This window comes from Schistocerca serialis, chromosome 2 (assembly GCF_023864345.2).
Source record: "Schistocerca serialis cubense isolate TAMUIC-IGC-003099 chromosome 2, iqSchSeri2.2, whole genome shotgun sequence".
NCBI classification, from domain to species: Eukaryota; Metazoa; Arthropoda; class Insecta; order Orthoptera; family Acrididae; genus Schistocerca; species Schistocerca serialis.
The window spans coordinates 1,026,476,515-1,026,498,421 of NC_064639.1; the positions used below are offsets into that span (position 1 = coordinate 1,026,476,515).

The 21,907-nt window shown below is 40.0% G+C and overlaps 1 protein-coding gene across 1 annotated transcript in view; it reads left to right on the forward strand.

Moving 5' to 3' along the window:
• LOC126458439 (importin-5) overlaps positions 1-21,907 on the forward strand; it is a 177,550-nt gene that overhangs the window by 103,346 nt on the left and 52,297 nt on the right. The window contains exons 14-15 of the mRNA XM_050095494.1: positions 6,626-6,799; positions 8,960-9,151. Of these exons, the coding sequence (XP_049951451.1) occupies positions 6,626-6,799; positions 8,960-9,151 (366 nt within the window). The remainder of the gene's footprint in view (positions 1-6,625; positions 6,800-8,959; positions 9,152-21,907) is intronic.

The window sequence follows — 21,907 nt, forward strand, 5'->3', positions numbered from 1 at the left end:
CTCAAAACATTTTACATTAATTCCAGAATGATTCATGATATTGGTATGAAGGCCATTTGGTTATCAGAGTTGTCCGTACAAGTACACAGATCAGTGAAATGATGAAACACTGACAACTTGATGGATGAAAAGTAGATGGCAGCTTATTTTGCTTACTTACTAATGCAGGATAGGTGATGCAGTTGTCGATAGAGAAAGATAATTACTTCACGCTTCAGTGGATAATTGAGAAGAATAAAATGTTCATGCACTTGCAACGTAAGTCTTTGTATTTATAATTACACTTAATAGTAACTCGTAGAAGTCACAAGGTAGTGTCATAGCGTTCGCTTATCATGTAGATTCGACATCTACATTTATACTCCGCAAGCCACCCAATGGTGTGTGGCGGAGGGCACTTTACGTGCCACTGTCATTACCTCCCTTTCCTGTTCCAGTCGCGCATGGTTCGCGGGAAGAACGACTGCCGGAAAGCCTCCGTGCGCGCTCGAATCTCTCTAATATTACATTCGTGATCTCCTCGGGAGGTATAAGTAGGGGGAAGCAATATATTCAATACCTCATCCAGAAACGCACCCTCTCAAAACCCGGATAACAAGCTACACTGCGATGCAGAGCGCCTCTCTTGCAGAGTCTGCCACTGGAGTTAGGTAAACATCTCCGTAACGCTATCACGCTTAACAAATAACCCTGTGACGAAACACGCCGCTCTTCTTTGGATCTTTTCCATCCCCTCCATCAACCCGACCTGATACGGATCCCACACTGATGAGCAATATTCAAGTATAGGTCGAACGAGTGTTTCATAAGCCACCTCCTTTGTTGATGGACTACATTTTCTAAGGACTCTGCCAATGAATCTCAACCTGGCACCCACCGTACCAACAATTAATTTTATATGATCATTCCACTTCAAATCGTTCCGCACGCATACTCCCAGATATTTTACAGAAGTAACTACTACTAGTGTTTGTTCCGCTATCATATAATCTTACAATAAAGGATCCTTCTTTCTATGTATTCGCAATACATTACATTTGTCTATGTTAAGGGTCAGTTGCCACTCCATGCACCAAGTGCCTATCCGCTGCAGATCTTCCTGCATTTCGATGCAATTTTCTAATGCTGCAACTTCTCTGTATACTACAGCATCATCCGCAAAAAGCCGCGTGGAACTTCTGACACTATCTACTAGGTCATTTATATATATTGTGAAAAGCAATGGTCCCATAACACTCCCCTGTGGCACGCCAGAGGTTACTTTAATGTCTGTAGACGTCTCTCCATTGAGAACAACATGCTGTGTTCTGTTTGCTAAAAACTCATCAATCCAGCCACACAGCTGGTCTGATATTCAGTAGGCCCTTCATTTATCAGGCGACAGTGTGGAACTGTATTGTATTAAAGAGCAGTACAGTAAAACAAGAGAAATATGCTCATTATTTGTCAGCTAATTGATGGCTTACCCTTATTTTTGCTGTTGTTGTTGTGGTCTTCAGTCCTGAGACTGGTTTGATGCAGCTCTCCATGCTACGCTATCCTATGCAAGCTTCATCATCTCCCAGTACCTACTGCAACCTACATCCTTCTGAATCTGTTTAGTGTATTCATCTCTTGGTCTCCCTCTACGATTTTTACCCTCCACTCAGCCCTCCAATACTAAATTGGTGATCCCTTGATGCCTCAGAACGTGTCCTACCAACCGATCCCTTCTTCTAGTCAAGTTGCGCCACAAACTTCTCTTCTCCCCAATCCTATTCAATACCTCCTCATTAGTTATATGATCTACCCATCTAATCTTCAGGATTCTTCTGTAGCACCACAGTTTGAAAGCTTCTATTCCCCTCTTGTCCAAACAAGTTATCGTCCATGTTTCACTTCCATACATTGCTACGCTCCATACAAATACTTTCAGAAACGACTTCCTGACACTTAAATCCATACTCGATGTTAACAAATTTCTCTTCCTCAGAAATGCTTTCCTTGCCATTGCCAGTCTACATTTTATACCCTCTCTACTTCGACCATCATCAGTTATTTTGCTCCCCAAATAGCAAAACTCCTTTACTACTTTAAGTGTCTCATTTCCTAATCTAATTCCCTCAGCATCACCTGACTTAATTCAACTACATTACATTATCCTCGTTTTGCTTTTGCTGATGTTTATCTTATATCCTCCTTTCAAGACACTATCCATTCCAATCAACTGCTCTTCCAAGTCCTTTGCTGTCTCTGACAGAATTACAATGTCATTGGTGAACCTCAAAATTTTTATTTCTTCTCCATGGATTTTAATACCTACTCCGAATTTTTTCTTTGTTTCCTTCACTGTTTGCTCAATATGCAGATTGAATAACATCGGGGATAGGCTACAACCCTGTCTCACTCCCTTCCCAACCACTGCTTCCCTTTCATGCCCTTCAACTCTTATAACTGCCATCTGGTTTCTGTACAAATCGTAAATAGCCTTTCGCTCCCTGTATTTTACCCCTGCTACCTTCAGAATTTGAAAGAGAGTATTCCAGTCAACATTGTCAAAAGCTTTCTCTAAGTCTACAAATGCTAGAAACGTAGCTTTGCCTTTCCTTAATCTAGCTTCTAAGATAAGTCGTAGGGTCAGTATTGCCTCAGGTGTTTCAATGTTTCTACGGAATCCAAACTGATCTTCCCCGAGGTCGGCTTCTACCTGTTTTTCCATTCGTCTGTAAAGAATTCGTGTTAGTTTTTTGCATCCGTTACTTATTAAACTGATTGTTCGGTAATTTTCACATGTCAGCACCTGCTTTCTTTGGAATTGGAATTATTATATTCTTCTTAAAGTCTGAGGGTATTTCACCTGGTAGAGTTTTGTCAGGACTGGCTCTCCCAAGGCCATCAGTAGTTCTAATGGAATGTTGTCTACCCCCGGGGCCTTGTTTCGACTCAGATCTTTCAGTGCTCTGTCAAACTCTTTACGCAGTATCGTATCTCCCATTTCATCTTCATCTACATCCTCTTCCATTTCCATAATATTGTCCTCAAGTACATCGTCCTTGTATAGACCCTCTATATACTCCTTCCACCTTTCTGCTTTCCCTTCTTTGCTTAGAACTGGGTTTCCATCTGAGCTCTTGATATTCATGCAAATGGTTCTCTTTTCTCCAAAGGTCTCTTTAATTTTCCTTTAGGCAGTATCTATTTTACCCCTAGTGAGATAAGCCTCTACATCAGGGCTTCACAACATACGTGCTCGCGGAGCAAGCTGTGAGCAGGAAGGCGCGAGCACGGAGCAGCGCGAGCACGCTACCCCCACTATCGGACCAGACCGGAGAGTGGGGAGAGTCACGTGGGGTACACAACAGCTGCCGCCAGTCGATGTAAATCCGCGGCCACCTGCAGGGATCTCACTCACGAATTATTAGTGCGACAAATGAAACAAATAAAGGAGAATGTACACGTGCCACATAATTTTATTAGCTTAGTGTATGCCTCTACCATCTGTAGACACTGAAACTAAAGAATCCTATATTTTCAACACTTTCTTCAACACTACTTAAAATATCACCTCCGGTTGTAGTGTTCTTCATGGCTACTACATCGAGGAGCTCCTCCCTCACCCAAAGATCTCTATTAACACCTCTAATAAATATGGCAAGCTGCGCTGTTCCAGTGATATCTTCGTCCACAGCTAGAGAATACGCCATAAAATCTTTACAGATATTTGCAAGCTGGCTCTGGACGTCGTCTGCCATGTCCTGTATGCGACGCATAATGGTCATGTTAGATAATGGCACAATCCGAAACTGTTCAACTTGAGATGGACACAAATGTTCCGCTGCAACTACCAAACATTCTTTTATTAAATCGCCATCAGTTAAGGGGTGCAGGGATTTTGCTAAAAGCAAAGCAATTTTGTAACCCACTATGAGAGCTGCCTCAGTTGATTTTTCTTCGTCGTCCAGATCTTTTTCGGATAGCTTCCTTTTAAGTTTAATAACTTCCTGTGCACGATCTGGTCAATCACATTTTCCACGTCCATAGTCTTTCGCGTGGTACGACATATAATGTCGCTGCAAATTAAATTTCGTAAAAGAATTCAGCATTTTGTGACATACTAAACATTTTGCAACACCATCTTTTTCAGTAAACAGATAAAATTCCTCCCAATGGGGGTTGAATTGCGAAAGCTTGGTTGGGGTTACACTTCACATGATTCTTAACCAGCGAAGTGACTGTTAAGAGCTGATCGTAGTACTTCAAACGTTACACAGTCGGCGCGAATTCAATAGGCACGCTGCGGCCCTATTCAAACGTGCGCGCGCATTTCCCCTCCCTCCCTACTCCGCGACCTTGCAGCTGCTCGTGAGCACGTGCCTGAGCAGACGCGAGTACTCGCGCTCAAAACCGGCCAGTTCTTAAGCCCTGCTCTACATCCTTAAATTTGTCCTCTAGCCATCCCTGCTTAGACATTTTACACTACCTGTCGATCTCATTTTTGAGACATTTCTATTCTTTTTTGCCTGTTTCATCTACTGCATTTTTATATTTTCTCCTTTCATCAATTAAATTCAATATTTCTTCTGTTACCCAAGGCTTTCTACTAGCCCTCGTCTTTTTACCTACTAGATCCTCTGCTGCCTTCACTACTTCATCCCTCAAAGCTACCCATTCTTCTTCTACTGTACTTCTTTCCCACATTCCTGTCAATTGTTCCCTTATGCTCTCCCTGAAACTCTGTACAATCTCTGGTTTAGTCAGTTTATCCAGGTCCCATCTCCTTAAATTCGCACCTTTTTGTAGTTTCTTCATAACCAATAGATGGTGGTCAGAGTCAACATCTGTCCCTGGAAATGCCTTACAATTTAAAACATGGTTCGTAAATCTCCATCTTACCATTATATAATCTATCTGAAACCTGTCAGTATCTCCAGGCTTCTTCCATGTATACAACCTTCTTTTATGATTCTTGAACCAAGTGTTAGCTATGATTAAGTTGTGCTCTGTGCAAAATTCTATCAGGCGGCTTCCTCTTTCATTTCTTAGCCCCAATCCATATTCACCTACTAAGATTCCTTCTCTCCCTTTTCCTACTACCGAATTACAGTCACCCATGATTATTAAATTTTCATCTCCCTTCGCTCTCTGAAAAATTTCTTTTATTTCATCATACATTTCTTCAATTTCTTCAATTTCTTCGTCATCTGCAGAGCTAGTTGGCATATAAACTTGTCCTACTGTAGTAGGCGTGGGCTTCGTGTCTATCTTGGCCACAGTAATGCATTCACTATGCTGTTTGTAATAGCTTACCCGCACTCCTATTTTTTTTATTCATTATTGAACCGACTCCTGCATTACCCCTGTTTGATTTTGTATTTATAACCCTGTATTCGCCTGACCAAAAGTCTTGTTCCTCCTGCCAGCGAACTTCACTAATTCCTACTATATCTAACTTTAACCTATCCATTTCCCTTTTTAAATTTTCTAACCTACCTGCTCGTTTAAGGGATCTGACATTCCATGCTCCGATCCGTAGAACCCAAGTTTTCTTTCTCCTGATAACGATCCCCGCCCGGAGATCCGAATGGGGGAATATTTTACCCAAGAGGACACCATCATCATTTAACCATACAGTAAAGCTGCATGCCCCCAGGAAAAATTATGGCTGTAGTTTCCCCTTGCTTTCAGCCGTTCGCAGAACCAGCACAGCAAGACCGTTTTGGTTATTGTTACAAGGCCAGATCAGTCAATCATCGAGACTATTGCCCCTGCAACTACTGAAAAGGCTGCTGCCTCTCTTCAGGAACCACACGTTTGGCCTCTCAACAGATACCCCTCCATTGTGGTTACACCTACGGTACGGCTATCTGTATCGCTGAGGCATACAAGCCTCCCCACCAACGGCAAGGTCCATGGTTCTTGGGGGAGATTATTTTTGCTATCTTGAAACAATTATTTGACTGCAGTTTCTTCTTTTTTTTGGGGGGGGGGGGGGGGGGGGGGGAGCTGTGAGAATGGGTTCTACATTTTTGTTGAGAAAACAGGCTGTGTGGCTGTATTTACTAATTTCTTTACACCTTTCATGTAATTGAAGGCAACCATTCTCAGTATTGGCAATGTAGTGAGGTTCAACTGTGAAGCTGACTGGGTGCTGATATACACGATTCCCCAGTGACCAATATTCTGTCTCTCTCTCTCTCTCTCTCTCTCTCTCTCTCTCTCGATTCCACAGTGACCAATATTCTCTCTCTCTCTCTCTCTCTCTCTCTCTCACACACACACACACACACACACACACACACACACACACACACAAAATCCACTATAAAACATGGGAAGAACAAATAGTGAAAAGCCAGGGGTCATTTATGATTTATTGAGTATACCTATGTGCCACAGCAATACGATAAATGAGTGGTTGCACATCCCGTGTTTTGGGTGTTGTTTCCATCCTGAAATTTCCATTATCATAAAACCTTTTTGATATTCACAAATGTGAATAGTGTCGAAGTTCAGAGGACAAATTAAAATTGATGTTGAATCGTAACTGTGGTAACTCATCTTGGGAATATGGTAATTTACGAGTTACTCCTGCATTTGACAGCTTTTAAATATTGTGTTCAACAAAACACTCTTGATTATTTTGCAGGAAAACAGTTTGAACAGTACTTGCCACTTGTAATGGGTCCTGTTATGAAGACTGCTGGCATGAAACCAGAGGTAGCGTTGTTGGATAATGAAGATATGCAGGGCATTGAGAGTGATATTGATTGGCAGTTTGTTTACCTTGGTGAACAGCAGAACTTTGGTATCCGTACATCTGGTAAGTCATAAAAGTCTTTTAAAATTAGATAGTCTGATGTAAATACTGCACTTTTACATACACAATTGGCTGTGCACCGTAGTTCCTTATAGATGGAAATTGCATAAATGTTCCTAAGTTAATTCATGACTACATTCTGTAAATACATCTCTCATATTATGTAATATGGAGAATTTAACTCCAAATCACACACATTCGCTATAATACAACCATATTGTCCATAGATAAGCTACACCCTTTATTTTTATAGGAAAGGGGGAAAGACTCGCTGCAAAATAGTTATCATCTTGCCCATTTACAAAAACGTGTCCTAATAGTCACTCTCATTAACAACATTTTCGTGTTGTAAATTGCACAGTCCTGCCAGCCTTGTAATCAGTCTTTATGATGTCACTGTATACTGATGCCTCTTCTTTAATCTTCTTCCTGTTTCTTGTTTATCCTGGCTTCTTGAGATCTCTTGTGAAGAGACACGATACAACACGTTCAGCAGTGGCATGGGACAAGCAATGAAGTTACACAACAGTTAGTAATTTAACTTTTCAAATCGTTGGTTTATTGGCATTTCTGGAAATAAAATCACTCTCATGCGGTCAGCAAATTTCGTTTAACAGTTTGTATGTGTAATGAGACTTACTATGTCGCAAATTGTTTTAATGAATTAATTAATCTGCATTACAGTGTTGCTATGCAACATGCTCAACAAGGTGATGTGTATCTTAATTAAAACAGAACCTCGATATTTTGAATAAACTTTCGGTTCATTTTTGTCAAAATCAGCACTTGTCTCAAAATTAATTTCCAACTTCGTTCAGAAGTTTGCAACTATTGTTCACGATTCACTGGACATCTCGATCAGGTACTAGTGTGTAATGTATTTCAAATCAAGTGCGCAGGTTTCAGTTTTCCCAAATTTGCTTAACAACTCTATTGTAATAACGTGATGTGTCTATCTCGTGTAAAACCTAAATGAAACTGGATTTGTCTCCATTTGGGTCAAAATCACAAAACATAAAATTCACCGTGTAGGTCAGCGAACTGTTCATGCGCACTTTTTGCACTCTGTGATAACTAGTCTCAGAGTAAAAGCCGCACATAAATTCACACTTTTTCATGTGCACAAAATTCAAAACACCTTTATATTAAACAGATAAATTATGGCCTGCAATTACTAATTAACATTTCCTATTCTGAATAAACTTTTCAAGAACTTATATTTCGTAGTCAGTAAAATTTTATCGCCTGAAAGAAACTATTAGTTTGCTAAAACGTCTTCAAATTGCAGTCAACTTGTGTCTAGATGATGACTTCACGAATTGATACTTGTTTGGAATGAACGAAATACCTTTACTGAAAAATACTGTCAGTTGAGTAATTTACTGACTTTTATAACAAATTTGGTACCCCTTGCATCGCTACAACTGTTAACTTTACTATTGGTATTTCATTCATCAATGTCACTATTTTCATCATCCTCCTATCAGAATACATTATCCTTACTACTTGCTAGGGCAATGGATATCTAGTACTGTCAGAACCCTTTGATGATAAGAACTGTTTATATTGCAGTCAAAGAGGAGAGACTTCACTCACATAAAGCTCATGATGGCTTTGTTGACAGGTGGAGTACTGCATTATCTCCTTCTTTTCTAAAAGCTAAATGAAATAGTGCCTTCGCAGGGTGATATTCAAGGACCTGCAAGTGTGAAATCATGCCTGCAGGTGCAATGATCGTATGTCTTCGGTGAAGGAATGAGCACTAGAGTTAAGGTTCTCATTATGTAAAAATGTACCAGTATTAGTAGGCTAATTTTTTGTATCAGTTTTTTTAGGGGGGGGGGGGGTGATAACAATGGTGATAACAATGACTTTAAACAATTAAATTTGTCGCCTGAGTAGGTTTGATACCTAACAAATTGCAAAATCCAAAGAAAGAAAATGCAGATTTAGTCAAACTTTTTTTATTTTGAATATGATTTGTTTTTATGTATGCACCTATTGGTTCTGCATAGTTTATAAAATTGTAATTGCTATCTTTCCTGGTGACAGTCTTTGTTAGGGTTATGAAAGAAAACAAAAATCCAGTTAGAAATTACTGTGGGAATGATTCAGTTTTGTTCAAAGCGAATTGTTGGTACATCATTATATTTTATGTTTCAGGTCTGGAAGATAAGGCCACTGCTTGTGAAATGTTAGTGTGCTATGCCCGTGAACTAAAAGAAGGTTTTGCGGACTATGCGGAGGAAGTAGTGAGGCTCATGGTACCAATGCTGAAATTTTATTTTCATGATGGAGTGAGAACAGCTGCTGCTGAAAGCCTCCCATATCTTCTAGAGTGTGCCAAGATAAAAGGTAATTATTTTGTACATTGGTAATTTTGTTGTACAGATGTTGTAATTACTATGTTTTATCATGCACACATTATTCAGCTTTGCTATTGGAACACTTCGTTTTGTGCTTAGATGCTAGTGGATATATCTTACCATATCTTACGTCCAGGTGCAAACATATCGGATATGTAAGAGGGGCAGGCAAATGTAAACGAAACAGATGGAAAAAAGTAAGTAAACTGTTTATTATTTCAAAAGTAATCACCATCACACACACATTTATCCCACTGAAAGACAACGTGGTCAGTGCCTTCATGGAAGAATATTTGCACTTGCCTATAGAACTGTGATTGTACCCAGGTGCGTATCTCTTTGTTTGAAGCAAATTGCCAGCCACAAATGTCTTCCTGCAGGGCTCCAAAAATATGGCACTTGCATGGGGATGGGGAACATTCGGGACTCTAACTCTGGGAAAGTCATGATGACATTTTTCGTTGTTGGCAGGGGCTCACTGCTCATTGACTTTCTCTAACACAGCACCACAATTAACTCTCAGTAGGATGTAGACACTTCGTAAAAATTGAAGTGTGCCATAGAGTTCGAATGCCCAGGAATGTCGATGGACTGAATCATTCTGTTGCAGGATAATGCCTGCTTACATTGCCAAGGTTGTTTAGCCTACACTGTAGAAATTTCGCTGAGAAGTCCTTTAAACCTTCTTCATACAATTCTGATCTGTCACCATGATATTTCCATATTTTTGGAGTCCTGAAGGAAGACATTCGTGGCCCTGATTTGCTTCAAACGAAGAGGTGCATGCCTAGGTACATACAATCACGTATCCATGGGCAACTGCAAACCTTCTTCCATGAAGGCATTGACCAATTGTATCACAGTGGGATAAATGTATTAACAGTTACAACAATTACTTTTGAAATTACAAATAGTGTACTTATTTTTCTTCACCTGTCTCATTTTCATTTGACTGTCCCTTATAACCTACTTGTATGCAGAAGTGATGTATGCTTCTGAAGTACAGTAAAACCCTACTTTTACACTTTTCAAGGGTCTTGAAAAAAAATGGCGTAAAGTGCGGGAAAATGTAAAATGTGGGAAATGCTTTTTTAAGTTTTATTGGTTATGTATGGGACCACCTTTCCATTTTCATAGTTTTGTATGATATATGTAGATAATAGGCAACAAAATACTCGTCAAGGAATGTTTATAATTTAATAAAGGGTAACCTGAATTTAGTGCTATGTTTAGCAGGTGACATAACATTCATCAACACTTTAGCACAACAAATCGCATTAAAAATAATGCATACCATGCAGCCATCACGTTGATTTATGTGCTTGCAAAGCTGAAGTGATGCAAATGGCAGTTTTAGTATTTATACTTCATGCATATGAAAAGTGCGGGTCAAGAGTATACGCCATTAAAGATCTCTCTAAACTCCATTTTCAGTGTAACTTTCCTGCGAAAGTGATGTCAGCTGATGTATACAGTACTGGCCACTTATCATGCTGTTTTTGATTCTGCGTATATAGGTGTGTGAAATTTTCAGAGTGCGTTAAATATGGCAATACACTACAGATTAGTCTGTCACTGCAGCCTTTATTTCAAACTCACTCGCTTAGTTAGCTCCCAGACAAATTGACACTTTCAAATCGATGTAGACATCGGGGTTACAATAGAGATCGGCCTGTACCACAACCAAGATTACAGGGAAGGAAACCATACTACACTTAAGCATTTTAAGCACACATCTACAAAACTTAATATGCCGTTTATATTTATTATACTGACCTTTAGTTTGGTTGGTCTATAAATGTGACGTGAACAAGTGGGTACAGTAGTTACTACTTTTTAGCAAAAAATCCAAAATTGTAGATAGTTATAATTTTTTCTGGTGAATTTTTTCATTGTGATTTTCGAGTTCATAAACACAATGAAAACTTTTCTGCAGCTGAAATATATATTTTTTAATTGTTTCCACTGCTGCATTAACAACTGCAAGTGAGGGAACCTCATTGTCCTCATCACTGTCTCTGCCACTTTCTGTGTTTTCTTGTGCGTGAAAGTCGATCACATCATGAACAGAAACACTTTCCACAATGACAACATCGTCGTCAGTGTGTAAGAAATCGTGAACCGGATGCTGGACCTGCAGCTTTTCCCATGATGAAGCAAGCAGTTTTTCACCGTTGCCACTAACACTCGCATCTGGTGCATCAGATCCATTTCAGTTGTTGGCTTCAATGAATCCCGCTATTCGGAAGCATAACTTCTGTCCATGCCTTTGCAATATAATGCAAAGCATAAAAATTAGCACTTTAAAGGAGGCTGGGTATTTCCCAACTTCCATCAAAGTTAATGCCATTTGCACAATCGCCTTCCTATAGTGCGTTTTCAAGGCATGGATAATACCCAAATCCAAAGGGTGTAATTTGCTTGTGCAGTTTGGTGGTAGAAACTCTAATTGCACATTACATAGGCTCATTTCTGGGATGCACAGGGCAACAATCCACTAACAGGAGAATTTTTCTGTTATGAATACCCATTCTTGCATAAAGGCAATGTAATTGCTTCTTGAATAATTCCGACGTCATTTACACTTTTTTGTTGGCACTGTAGTTTGTGGCAGTGTTTTATGTTTTTAAAACACCGAGGTTTTTTGGGTTTGCCAATCGCAAACAGTTTAATTTTTTCGGAACCATCCACATTCTTACCTAACATTACTGTCAGGCGAACTTTATCGTGTTTACCTCCATGGCAGTTTTCGCCTTTAAAGGCAAGTGTTTTATGTGCCAATACGCTGAAAAGGAGATCTGTTTCGTCAATGTCGAAGATATCCTTCTGTTTATATTGTTTCAAAAATTCTTGTAACCTACCACTCTGTGATTCCGTAACAGATTTTATGCCCCACTGTTTTCTTCACCACATACAGTTTTATACACTACATTGTACTGCTTCTTGAATCTATCAATCCACCCATTAGATGCTGTAAAGTCCTCACTCCCAAGTACATTGGCAACTTTAAGCACCTTTTCGGGCAACATCACACTGTTTATTGGAATATGCAGTGCACGTGCTGCCTGAAACAGTAATTTCTTCCAGTTCTGCATATTTCGAATAGCTGGCATATTTCTTTTTTTGGAATTTGGCCCACTCTTGGTTACACTTTCCAAAATAGTCTGTTTTTCATGATAGTGTTCAACGTAGAAATGGGTATTCCTAAACTCTGTGCTAATGCAACATGTGTTCCACTGCGAGCTTCAACTCTTTCCAGAATTTTTCCATTTCTTCCATAGAAAGGGTTTCCCTGTCTTTTTTGATAGTAACGGCGTTTTCCATCTTAATCTGTGACTTCAGTTGGCTCATTCCACGTCAGAGGGACCAATAGTAAAAAGTGTCCACACTTCACCATCTCCAAACCTAATGAAATTTGGTGTGAAGGTTCTACATGGTCTTTGATGATTATATACCTAATTTAGCCCAGTATCTTCAGTGGTTGAATTTTTAGGAGATTTTAAAGAGAGGTGCTCACCTCCGCATCGTGTACGAAGGTGCAGATGTGCCAACTTTGCTAGGCTTTTTTTAAAACTTCTAGCAAACATTTTGTCATTTGCTTTAATATACATAGAAAAATTTTGATGTTGAATCACACAATGGCAAAAGTTAGGGATTTAGCCATATCTAACTATATATTCAAGCCTCTAAAGTGGCTAAAATATTTGTAGCACTATTCTAAGAGCCATGGTTTGACCAACCGCAGCTACTTTTCATATGAGCCAATCACGCCAAAACTTCAGATGGCTATTACTACCTGTGATGTCTATATATCAGTCAAATTTAGTTAGTACAGGATGCTCAGATGAAAAGATATGTATCTGCAAATTTGGCCAAAATTTTCTACTTTTGGGTGACAATATCTCAGCTGTCTTCTTCAATCCTTTTTTCCTTGCCACAGCTGGATAGAGCATCCTTCAAGCTTTCAGAGCTATATTGTTTAATTTCTGGATCTTGCATATTGATGAGTAAGAATACCTATCAAAGTAGGGAAAATGGATTACTGATAAATACAAAAATTAACACAATTTTGAAGTTTGTAAATCAAAAAATGTATAATTGTAGTGTCTTTTAATATTATAAGATTTTCCTGTGGTTTAGGGAAAGTAACTACGCTAATAAGAAGTGTTTTTACATTATTTTTTACAGCGTTGAATATAATAAAACCTCAGAAAGTGCTGTGAGGATTGTAAAATCTAGAAGAATGCTATGTTGCTTTAGAAGTTTTTTACCCTACAATGCATTGTCACTCAGTTTCCATTGGTATTTTAAAGCAGCAATAGTTTCTTAAGGCTCTATCCTCACAGCAGTGATATACATGCTGAATCACTAGTTTCAGTTGCTGCTTTCATTATTGGCAATTTTCGCATTGCCAGTCTTTTGTGCTGAACAATCTTAGGGTTGAGTATCGAGTTTTTGAATACTCAGTAATCATTGTTTTAGCTGTAGGTAAGCACTAAAAAAATATGTTTTGATAGCCTAATTTGTATATTTTATATAAAATCAATACTGAATCTTGTCTGAAGTCATTGCCATTCTATCGTGGCCAGAGGGAACTACATTCAGTTAAGGAAATGTCACCAATTGATAAGGAGCCTCTTCACTTTAGGCCTGGGCTTGGTTTTTCTGAAGATGCCCAAATTTGTTCATACCAGAATGCCTTGTTGACGGCAAAATTTCAATTCCTGCACAATTTGTGCAAACCATTTGGTAAAGATAAACATAACCGAAGGCTTGAACACCAGTAAACACTGCAATGTCTGATAGGTTGAAGTTACTGACTAACAAAGTTTTCAAACTTGGTCAGAAAATATGTACCAAATGTAGACATGAAATGCCCCAAAAGAATCATCCCACCAGGATTAGCAAGAATCGCTATCCACTGAAGACGTAGGTGTTGTTGATGCTTGCTAACACTTCATTATCATCACTTGGAGAATCACTGATGTTGCTAAAGTGAGTTATGTATGATCAAAATCACAGTTTAATCGTAGTTTATTTAAACAGCAAGAAAATTAACTTACATAATATGAGCTACACCACTGTTTTATTAAACAGTAATGAAATAAATTTTCAGTACAACACCCTGTTGCCAAGGACAGGTGTTACAGAGACGGTAATGACCAACTAGAAGCATCAAGCAGTGCAGTGGCATCACATCCCATCCAGCTGCTTATTTGCTCACTAATTATCTCATAGACAAATGTCTCAATGTGGCATTAGGCTGCTAGCCCATAATCTGGGTCATTTTTTCTGCCTAGCTCGCTTTGTATTTTATATCACTGCTGCTCTCTTGGATGTATGACAACACAAATTATCATTGTGTCACCTGAAGCAATAATGAACGAATAGGTACAGGTGTGTAGTTGTGAAACAAAAATGGAACCATGCAAAATAGTTTTATTTTTTGTTGGCGCACTTTATACACAGGCACGCCCGCTCGTGGGTTAAACTTCAGACTTCAAGCAATAGCAGTAAAGTTCAAATTTTGACCCTCGCACAAATAGCTGCGCTACTGAAAAAATGGGTATAGAGTTCGCTGTTTCAACTAACATGGTGAAGAAGGCTAGGAAACTGAAGATGGAATATGGGATTTTGTCAACACCTGCAAACCAAAAAGGGGAAAAAGCTCATTGATGGAAATAAAACAAAATGTCCTCACTTTCATTGAAGATGATGTTTTCTCGTTCGTGCCCAGGCAAAAAGGATTGTGTTGCAGGAAGAATAAATGAGGAAAGATTCACAAGGAGAAACACCTGCTCCTTTGTAACCTTAAAGAAATGTTCATTGCTCATTGTAAGCGATATGGAAATGAACTAAGCTTCTCAAAATTTTGTGAGCTTAGGCGGAAATGGTGTAGTACAGCTGGTGTTTCTGGATCACATTCAGTTTGTGTACGTGCAATTAATCAACATGTCAAATTCAGGGTGTATACGACCCAGAACAACCGGGAGAAAACCTTGAAAAATCCGGGAATTTTTTTAGAATTCCGGGAATGTTTCATTGTTTTAGTTTTCAGTTAATTTTTTATAATTTTGACTGGTAAGAACAGAATAATACTGTAGCAATAAAACATGAACTAGAGGGAAAAAAACGAAAATAGATCTTAAATTGCAGAGGAAATGTGCCATATACAACAACAAAATGCACTGCTCATACAAGCAACTGCCAGTAGCAAAATGTATCAAAGGCTTTAGGGAGACTATGCAATGCTTCATAACAACAAATTGCCTCGATGAGCGTGATGTCACAACTGTTGACATTTAGATTCTTTTTGGCTGTTACGAGCAGGCGCATGCGCAGTTGTCGCAGATGAGTAGTACCTTCTCCCGCTTCTCGCTACAGAAATGTGGTCGTTGGCTGTGTAAGCAGTCGCAACAAGCAGCAACTGGGAAAAATTTTACTCCTGCGCCAACCTGCCAGATTCACGCATGCGCATCAGCCCGGATCTATGGGGGGGGATTCATATTCTTGAGGGGAAAAACCCTTGTTTCACAAAGTGCCTGGCATCCAACACACCTTGGTCTATCATTTACTCATATGATTTTGAAAGGCATCTGGTTCCTGAAGAGGGCTGTAGCCATTTCAGTAGTTGCAGGGGCAGTAATCTGGATGATGGCCCAATCTGGCATTGTAACATCAACCAAAATGGCCTTGCTGTGCTGGTGCTGCAAACAGCTAAAATGTAGGGGGAACCACACCCATAGTTTTTCCTGAGATTATGCTCTCTATGGTATGGTTAAATGATGATGGTGGCTGGCATCATCTTGGGTAAAATAGTCCCCCACTCGGATCTCCTGGTAGGGGCTACTCGGGAGGATGTCGTCATTGATAGGAGGAACAAGTTATGGTCAGGTGAATACAGGGTCATAAATACAAAATGAAATAGGGGTAAAGCAGGAGTGTGTTTAATACTATAAACAGCTTAGTGAACGCATTATCAAAACCCATGCCTATTTTATATGCCAACTAGCTCTCCAGATGAAGAAGAGACTGAAGAACTGTATGGCGAGAGAAAAGAAATTATTCAGATAGTTACGGAAGACAAAAGTTTAATTGTGATGGGAGAGTGGAATTCAGTAGCAGGGAAAGAAAGAGAAGGAAAAATAGTGGGTGAATCTGGACTGGCAGAAAGAAACGAAAGGAAGCCACGCTTGGAAGAAATTTGTGCAGAACATAATTTATTCATCATAAACACTTGGTATAAGAATCGTGAAAGGAGGTTATATATGTGGAAGAGATATCTGGAGGCATGGAAGGTTTCTAATTGATTATAGAATGGTATGACAGAGGTTTTGGAACCAAATTTTAAATTGTGAGACATTTTCAGGGCACATGTGGACTCTGTACTCAATGTATTGGTCATGAACTGTAAATTAAAGCAAAAGGGTAGGAAATTGAGGCGATGGGACCTGAATAAGTTCAAAGAACCATAGGTTGTTGGAAGTTTCAGAGGGAGCGTTAGGCAACAGATGACTAGAACAGGGGAAAGGAACACAGTATATGATGATTGGGTAGCTTTAAGAGATAAAATAGTGAAGGAAGCAGTGAACCAAATAGGTAAAAAGACCAGGCCCAGTAGAAATCCTTGGATTACACAGGCGCTATTGAATTAAATTGAGAAAAGGAGAAAATTTAAAAACACAGCAAATGAAGCAGGTAAAAGGGAATAAAAAGTCTAAAATTGAGATTGACAGGGAGTGCAAAATGGCTAAGCAGGAATGGCTAGAGCACAAATGTAAGGATTTAGAACCATATTTCAGTAGGGGAAATGTAGATATTACCTACAGGAATATTAAATAGGCTTTTAGAGAAAAAAGAACCAGATGTATGAATATCAAGTGCTTAGGTGGGAAAACAGTCCTGAGCAAAGAAAGGAAAGGCGGAGAGAGTATGTAGAGGGTCTATACAAGGGAGGTGACCTTAACTGAAATATTATACAAATGGGAGAGGGTGTAGATGAAGGTGAGATGGGAGATATGATACTGTGAGAAGAATTTGACAGAGCTCTGAGTGTCTTCATTAGTTGAAACAAGGCCATGAGAGTGGATGCCATTTTGTTGTAACTACTGAGAGCCTTGGGAGAGCCAGCCATGATAAAATTATTCCGTCTGGTGTGCAAGATGTATGAGACAGGCGAAATACCTTCAGACTTCAAGAGGAACGTAATAATTCCAATAAACAGAAAAATACTGGAGTAGGAATTAAAGTTCAGGGAGAAGAAATAAAAATTTCTGATATTTGCTATTGATACTGTAATTCTGTCGGATAACAAAGGACTTGGAAGAGCAGTTAAACAGAATGGACAGTGTGTTGAAAGGAGGATATAAGATGAAAATCAACGAAAGCAAAACAGGGATACTGCAACATAGTCAGATTATCAGTTGACACTGAGGAAATTAGACTAGGAAGTGAGACACTTTAAAAATAGTAGCTCTGCAAAGGCTGGATGATGTCATTCTTCATCAATGCCTCTACCTGGCCGCGAATTATTCGACTTTCTGTTGCTGACCCATGGTATGCTCTCTGGCTTATTAATTGATGGTCTCCAGTGCCAATCCGGTGCTTCACCGTTGATTTGTCTAACTTGCTCTTCACCTGTGGATTGAAGCATTCAGAGAACTCTTGAATGGCAAGTAGCTTTCTCTGTTGTTCCTTAGTGAGATCTGGTGATAGTAGAGCTAGAAGACCTTGTGTCATAGTGGCAGCGCTAATTTCACCCACAGACTCAGAATCGTAGGTTTCTACGGCGCTCACCTGTTCTGCAATTAACGGCTCAGCATTTGCTACGCACATGCGTCTTGGGAGGATCTGCGGTTCTCGGCGACCGTTAACTATCCACAATTCACCGAATCCGTTCTTACATGAGACAACATAGGCTGGGATGACCAAGTTATTCTTCAGTGGTATGCTTCTCTTACATTCCACTACAAGATCCATGGGTTGATGCATGGCATGATACATGACTGCTACCTTTCTCGTGCTGACTGCAGGAATGATCACTTCATCCAGCACACAGTCTCCACACACTCGGATGTGCATCTTCCTGTCCAGAGTATCTTATCTCGTCTAGCATTATCTTCGAGTGACCACAATCTATAATTGCATGAGAAGCTATCAAGAAGCCCCATCTGAGAATGAAGTCTCTTGTAAGGCGATGAATTCTAAGGGCTGCATATGGCCACTTATACCCACACGAACGACACATCTTCCTGTAGGTTTTACATATTTCCCATTAGCCACCTTCAGCAGAGATGTTTTGTTGTCGATGAATACAATTTTCTGCAACTGGCAACGGTATTTCTCCGAAATGACTGAAAATTGATGCTCCAGAGTCCACAAGAGCTTGGGGTTGGCCATCCATGAGGATATCGACATAGTTTCCTATCATTTATGTAGTGATCAACGGCGGAGGATTTTTCTCTTTGGCGGCCTCGTCTCCAAGGAAGGTCGCATCCTTTAGTTTCCCAGGTTGCAGTGGCTAAGTGATCGGTTGGAGCTTCTAAACAGCGATGGAGACCTTGATCAGCATGTTGGGGGAGCATCCTTTCCAGCGGCTTGCAGTGATAGTGACCTACGTCGTCCTGCACCCACATATCTTGTTCATCTTTGTCGTCCCGGAGTTGGCGTCACATAAGATCGGTCTGCTGTCTTCTGGCGCGGGCATCGTCAAATATCCGCGGTCTTTCTTGACAATAGCGCACTACATGTCCTGGTTGTCTGCAGTGGAAACATATACTGGTTGGTTATCCTGGTCCCTCGAGGCATCGGTTATCCTTGGTGCCCAAACAGGTTCCTCATGCGGCATTGTAGGAACGTAACTTCGCTTGGGTCTCTACTTTTTTACCGTTTTAAAGGGAGATGAAGGACGAGAGATTGGGTTCAATCTCTGTTCCACTTCCTCCCTTATGACCTCTTGAAGCGTCTCTGTTTTTCATTCCCGTGCAATCCAAGTGTCTTCTGAACTCCCTCTCTCACTATCTGACGAAGAACACTTGTGAAATCAGTTTCTTTCTCCATCACAGACATCAATACGATGTTTGGTAGCCGTTCAAACTTCTTTCGTGTAATTCTTTTTTGATGAATTGTTTCGATATACTGGCACCATTTTATGAAGTCGTCAGCTGTTGAAACCTCCTTCAGGAGTAGGGCTTGATACATGTCCTCAGCAACACCCTTCATGAGATGTGCAACCTTATCTTCCTCCTTCATTCTAGGATCCACTATTTTACACAGCTCCAAGATGTCTTGAATGTAGGATGCTGTCGTTTCTCCTGGACGCTGTGCCCTACACTTTAATTATCCTCAGCCTTGCACTTCTGTCGTCATGTGTCGCCGAAATACTTGCGCCTTTCCACCTGGAATACTTCCCGGCTTTTGAACTTTTCCTCGTTGTTCTAATACCATTGCTTGGCAGTGCCCTTCAAGTAGAAAAATACGTTAGCCAAACACACGGTGTCATTCCATTTGTTAAATTTTGTTATACGCTCATATACCTTCAGCCACTTGTTTCAATCTTGGCCAGTCACCAGAGAACCCAGAAGGATGTCTTATGTGGTGGCACACAGTTGCTGTCATCGTGAAGTTCTCTTCTTCTTCTTCTTCTTCTTCTTCTTCTTCTTCTTCTTCTTCTTCTTCTGTCTCCAATAGATTGCGATCTGTTGAATATGTCTCTGACTCGGCTTTCTCGCCATGTAAACGGCGGCTCTGTCGTGGCCTGATGGGAGCCACTGTGTCGTCGATGATATGCGGTATCTCAAGTTCCAATACCCAGCGCCTCCACCAGAATAATGTCACCTAGAGGAAGGTGTAAGTAGATGAATGATGAACACTAACTTCACTTAACAATGGTTTATTCAGCACTTGCACATATAAGAATGCGAAGCAAACTGCCTCCGGTATATAAACAACAGCATCCTACATTCAAAAGTCTTGGAGCTGTGTAAAATAGTGGATCCTAGTGGATACGGTATATAAACAACTACAGAACATTCCAGTACAATGATTCTTGGCACCTGTGGATACTTCTAGAATGTCCTCAAACCGAAGATAGAAATTAAAATTTTACAGTTTAGGTGAGTTTTGAATTCGTGACCCTCCATGCAACAATCTAGTACCATAACCACTACACCACAGTGGTGGTGCTACTCAGCTTCTTCTGCGACAATATTGCTACTCATCATATAAGGGAAACATAGTCGCAGACAAACACAACAGAGACTCTTATACATTTTAGCTTTGTGAAGTAAACACACACACGCAGTCACACAAACACAACTCACATGCACATGAACACTGTCTGGCTGCTGCAGCTGGACTGACAAGGTAGTGATCCAATTCGACGCGTCAGAAACCATCCAGAAATCTTTCAGACAGGAAGAATACAGAAAATGAAATGCTGTGTCCAAATTTTACCTACAAAGACAGGCTGCAAGTATTTTTATTTATTTATTTATTTATTTTTTATTTTTTTATATTAGGTTATTCAGTTTTTCCACACGAAAAACCACTTAAGACAGCTGTTTCTACACCCATTTTTGCCTGGCGCGTGGTTCGGTGAATAAGCAGACACAGCCATGATGAGAAAATAGTGCTGCGTAGCGTGAAGTCCAAAGTGAACACACGTGAAGTTCGAACACTCCCATCGTACCAGAAATGTCTTAAATCATTAATCTTTTTGAATAACTTGCAGCACATATTGACTCCTAAACTGTTGCACATCTAATTGTTACATGAATGACAGGCAGAAGAAAATGAAGGCAGTGTATTACGTTATATTACAGATGAGTTCCGTCAATCAGGACTCTTAATCTGTCGACTTGAGATGCTTTTTAAAAATTCCTATAGCACAGTTCTTACGATTTTTGAATAGTGTATATTTTACTGTCAGTGAAACAGTTCCTTGTTAATCCCATGTAGTCACCACAAAAATGCGAAGTATGTATTGCGTAACGAAAACAAATACAGTGTTTCAAAATGAATATACTAATTTTAAGGCTTCGTAGCACGTTTTACATTCACCTCACAATTATAAATTATACATCATGTGAAAGAGTAACACAAACAGTTTTTCTAACAGTTAATCATTGGGAACACCGATCACACACAGTCGATATGAGAGTTGTTCCAAAACCTAGCTCAATGTGTCGGGGGTAACGTACAATAATACTGTTTCTAAAATTGGACAGATCAGCTGGCAGCAGAGGCACATACACATGATCCTTTATGAACCCTCAAAGATAAAAATCACATGGCGTCAGATTGTGTACGGATGTGGAGGTCACGCACAACATGGTCTGTCATCCGGTCCCTGCGGCCAATCCAGCGATTGGGAACGTCGTCGTTTGACCAGTCACCTGATGCATTATGCCAGTGAGGCGACACACTATCTTGCTGCCTAATAAAGTTCTGTTGTTCTGCTTCTTCCAGTTGAGGCACGGGCCATAGTTCTAGCACATTAAGATAAGAAACACCAGTTACAGTTGCTTCACTGAAAAAGAAGACCCAAAACTTTGTGTGGGGTTATGGCACAGTCAATTTAGGGGAGTCTCGTTGCAGCTGTATCATCTCCTGGGGATTTGCTGATCCCCAGATGCGCGCATTGTGTGTGTTGACATTTCCATTGACTTGAAATGTCGATATATTACTGAAGACGACACAATCCACAAAATCTTCATTGTCATGCAGCAATGTTTTGTTTGCTAAA